The sequence below is a fragment of the Panicum virgatum genome, chromosome 3N, assembly GCF_016808335.1.
Source record: "Panicum virgatum strain AP13 chromosome 3N, P.virgatum_v5, whole genome shotgun sequence".
NCBI lineage: Eukaryota > Viridiplantae > Streptophyta > Magnoliopsida > Poales > Poaceae > Panicum > Panicum virgatum.
In genome coordinates this window covers 27,433,779-27,437,046 of record NC_053147.1, presented here as the reverse complement: position 1 = coordinate 27,437,046, position 3,268 = coordinate 27,433,779, and the positions used below count along the sequence as shown (strand labels likewise).

Sequence of the window (3,268 nt, the reverse complement as noted above, 5' to 3'; positions counted from 1 at the left end):
TCAAAGCAAAACTGCATCCTAAATTTAGTCCCAGAGTACCATAACTTTACTTCTTTTCTTGTAGAAAAGCAATAATAGTGAACACGACCAAAATACAATACCTTACAAAATGAGAAATCAAAAGGAAAAGAAATGTAAATGAACTATACACAGCTTGTGAGGATACAAAAATTAGGCAGAACTGGCAGATACTCCAGTAATTGGGAGCTTTAAAGGCCACAAATAAAGTACCATCCTGGAGATCAGCAAAAAAACCAATAGGGAACAGTTTAATTTCCAAAGGATGTGAACAACCTGATTCTTGATCCACCGAATTGGAGTTATTCTGACACCAAATCACATAAGACAGGTCGCGTCCAAATGAATTATACAGCTTGCAGGTATCGAATTGCTCCTCTCTTAAAAAAAGAAGAAATATGGCACTTAATGTTTGCTCCTGGATCATTTGTAAACTTTGATTCTGAAAGCACACAAGGAAGCTGGTCATGTTATTAACCAATCAACTTCGTAGGTTAATGCTCTGACCATAACACTGTCATCTAAGAAGAACGAAGTTCAACTCTTATGCATACCCTTACACATCAAATCTTAATTGACCTAATTTCCATAGCATGTTTTGAGATTTTTAACTGTAGCAAATTTGCCAGCACCTCCAGGATGGTTATCTTGGAACAACAATACAGGTAGCACCTCAAGATATTGAAGCCTGTATATGCTCTTGGGAAGTTTGTTAGTCATACTGCAGAAAGCTAGGTAATGGAGATGAACCAACTGACCAATAGTTTCTGGTAACTCTGCAATATCAGATTCACTTAGATCCAGGACACGCAAGTTCTTAAATTTGGCCAGAAGTTTACTAGGGAAATGACTCGAGGGTAAGGACGAGCTTCTGAGAACTAATAATGTCCGCAGCCTTCCCAACCTGTATTTGCCCTTCAACTGTGGTAAATAATCAGTTGAGACAGATAGGTGACGAATAGTTGGTGGAATCACAACAGGAATGTCCTCATTAATTTTCATGCAATCTCGAGCAGAAAAACGCTGTGCCAAAATGTGCATTAGGTCATCCAGGAAGTAATATGTTTGGTGATCTTTATTTGCAGACCCAAAGAAGGACCGTGATAGGAGATCATCAAAGTATTTGTATCCTAAATCTTCCAGCCTTTTCCCTTCTGTTGGTGGTTGAACGAAACCGAGAGCTATCCACATTTTTACCAACTTATGTCGATTAAACCTCCAAGTCGTTGGAAATATGCTGCAGTACGCAAAGCAGCGCTGGAGGTGACCTGGCAAGTGTTGATAACTGAGTTGGAGGGAGGAGATAATAATATTATCACAAATTTCTGTGTCCATCATTGCTCTCCATTTCCGTGTGCTCCTGGTGTTCCTTAGCATTTCCCCAATAACTCTAGTGGCCAAAGGAGAACCCTTCACCTTTGCAGCAATGGCTCTCCCAAACTCTAGCAGCTCTGGAGGAAAATCCATGGTTTCACCACTCAACACAGTCTCCTTCAACAACAATAAACAATCTGCAACTTTTAATCCGTCAAGCGTGATCACGTATGCAGCATTGAGAACCTCTGCTACTAGCTTCATCCGAGTGGTCACCAAGATCCTGCTCCCGATTGCGGCAGAGTTAAGAGGTGCCAACACTTTATTCCACACGGACCTATTCTGCAGCTCAGTCTTCCCCTCGTCATTCCAAACATCATCAAGAACTAGGAAGAATCTCTTGGACGCAACCACTTCTCCAAGCTTCTCCTGCAACATTTCCAAACTATCATCGTAGGATGTATCATCTGCACCACCAGTGGACTGCAATATCTCCCTGGTGAGCTCAGCTTCGTCCAACCTATCCCAGACGCAGATCCAAGCTCTAAGATCGAAGTACTCTTGAATCCTCGCATCATTGTAGACGCACTGAGCAAGCACGGTCTTTCCCATGCCTCCATGGCCAACCACTGCAACAACTGGCGCAACCGGACGACATATTTCCTCGCCATCACCGACGAGCCTGCCGACTATGTCGTCGCAGACTTGGTCACGCCCAAAGACCCTCCGCTCGGCGAGGACGGAGCCCGTCACGCGGTTGGGCGATCGCACCCCGCACCCCGCTGCACGGCCAAGCGGCAGCCGCTCCGAGCCGTCGCGGACGCAGTCGAGCCTCTCGGCCAGCCGCCGCAGCTTCCTGCCGGGGCCACGGAGGGCGGCACCGACGCAGCTGGAGATCGCCGGGCCGGCCAGGCGCCGGCGGTCGAGGTCGTCCAGGAGGTCCTCGGCGTCGGCCACGGCGGCCCCCAGCTCGGCGAGCCAGGCGTGCAGCGCGGGGGCCTCGGCGCCGCCGGGCGGGGGCCCCGGTCGGCGCTCCAGCTCCCGGGCGACGGGCTGGATCCGGAGGAGCGCCGCGGCGAGGCCCGCCAGGCCGGCGTCCCCGCGGGACAGGGAGCGGGCGCGCCCGGCGAGCGCCGCGAGGTCCTGTGACACGGGCCACGGCGCTGGCGGTGGCGCGGGCATCGCCGGGAATCGATTTGGCTGGCGGTGGCGATGAATGAACTGGGGGGAATTTCGTTCCGCTTGGTTGACTTCGCCCAACCCTTGGTCCTAGTCTTATCATAACGTCGCTTCAGACTTCAGCTACCGGGCCGTGTCACGACACGCGGACAACGCGGGAAGCGGGACCGTGGTGTTGGGCCAAACTGGTCCGTGGGCCGCGCGGAATCGCAGGCAAAAGCAAAAAGAAGCCTATCCGCCGTGGGCCGTGGGCCAACGATTCTGCTGCTCGACGACTGCAGAGGATCGCATTTTTTTATTTTTATATTCTTGGAAAACATTTTTTACAGAAATATATTTTCAATATCATAATTTACAGTTTTGTACCCCTACCGCCCGGTAAGGACTTATATGTAAATTTAAAAAAAATTTATTTACGCGGAAGCTCTTGGCGGGAGCCTGCCGCCCCCCCTGCCGGGCGGCAGGCCCCCTGCCGCCACTCCACTGGGCGGCAGGGGGGCGGCAGGCTCCCCCATGCTGTATAAAAGGTTTCCCTCCCCTCTCCCCCCTCATTTGCTTCCCACGACATCCAGAGAGCGGGAGGGAGAGAGGAGGGGTGAGGGAGGGAGTTGTAGCGGCGAAGTCCTGCCGGATTTTGGATCCTAACCGCAGGTAATAAATATTTCTCAACTTTCTCGATCTAAATTTTTTGTATGTTTAATTCTATAATTAGTGTATGCAGCAGTAATGATATTTTAGCGATTTAGGTAATATTTTT

At 50.0% G+C, this 3,268-nt stretch overlaps 1 protein-coding gene across 1 annotated transcript; it reads right to left on the bottom strand.

Annotated features, from left to right (window-relative positions):
* Positions 1-2,571, bottom strand: LOC120665467 (putative disease resistance protein RGA3). The gene has a single exon (XM_039945040.1). The coding sequence runs from the start codon at positions 2,512-2,514 to the stop codon at positions 598-600; it is 1,917 nt and encodes a 638-aa protein (XP_039800974.1). The 5' UTR covers positions 2,515-2,571; the 3' UTR covers positions 1-597.
* Positions 2,572-3,268: the final 697 nt, after the last annotated feature.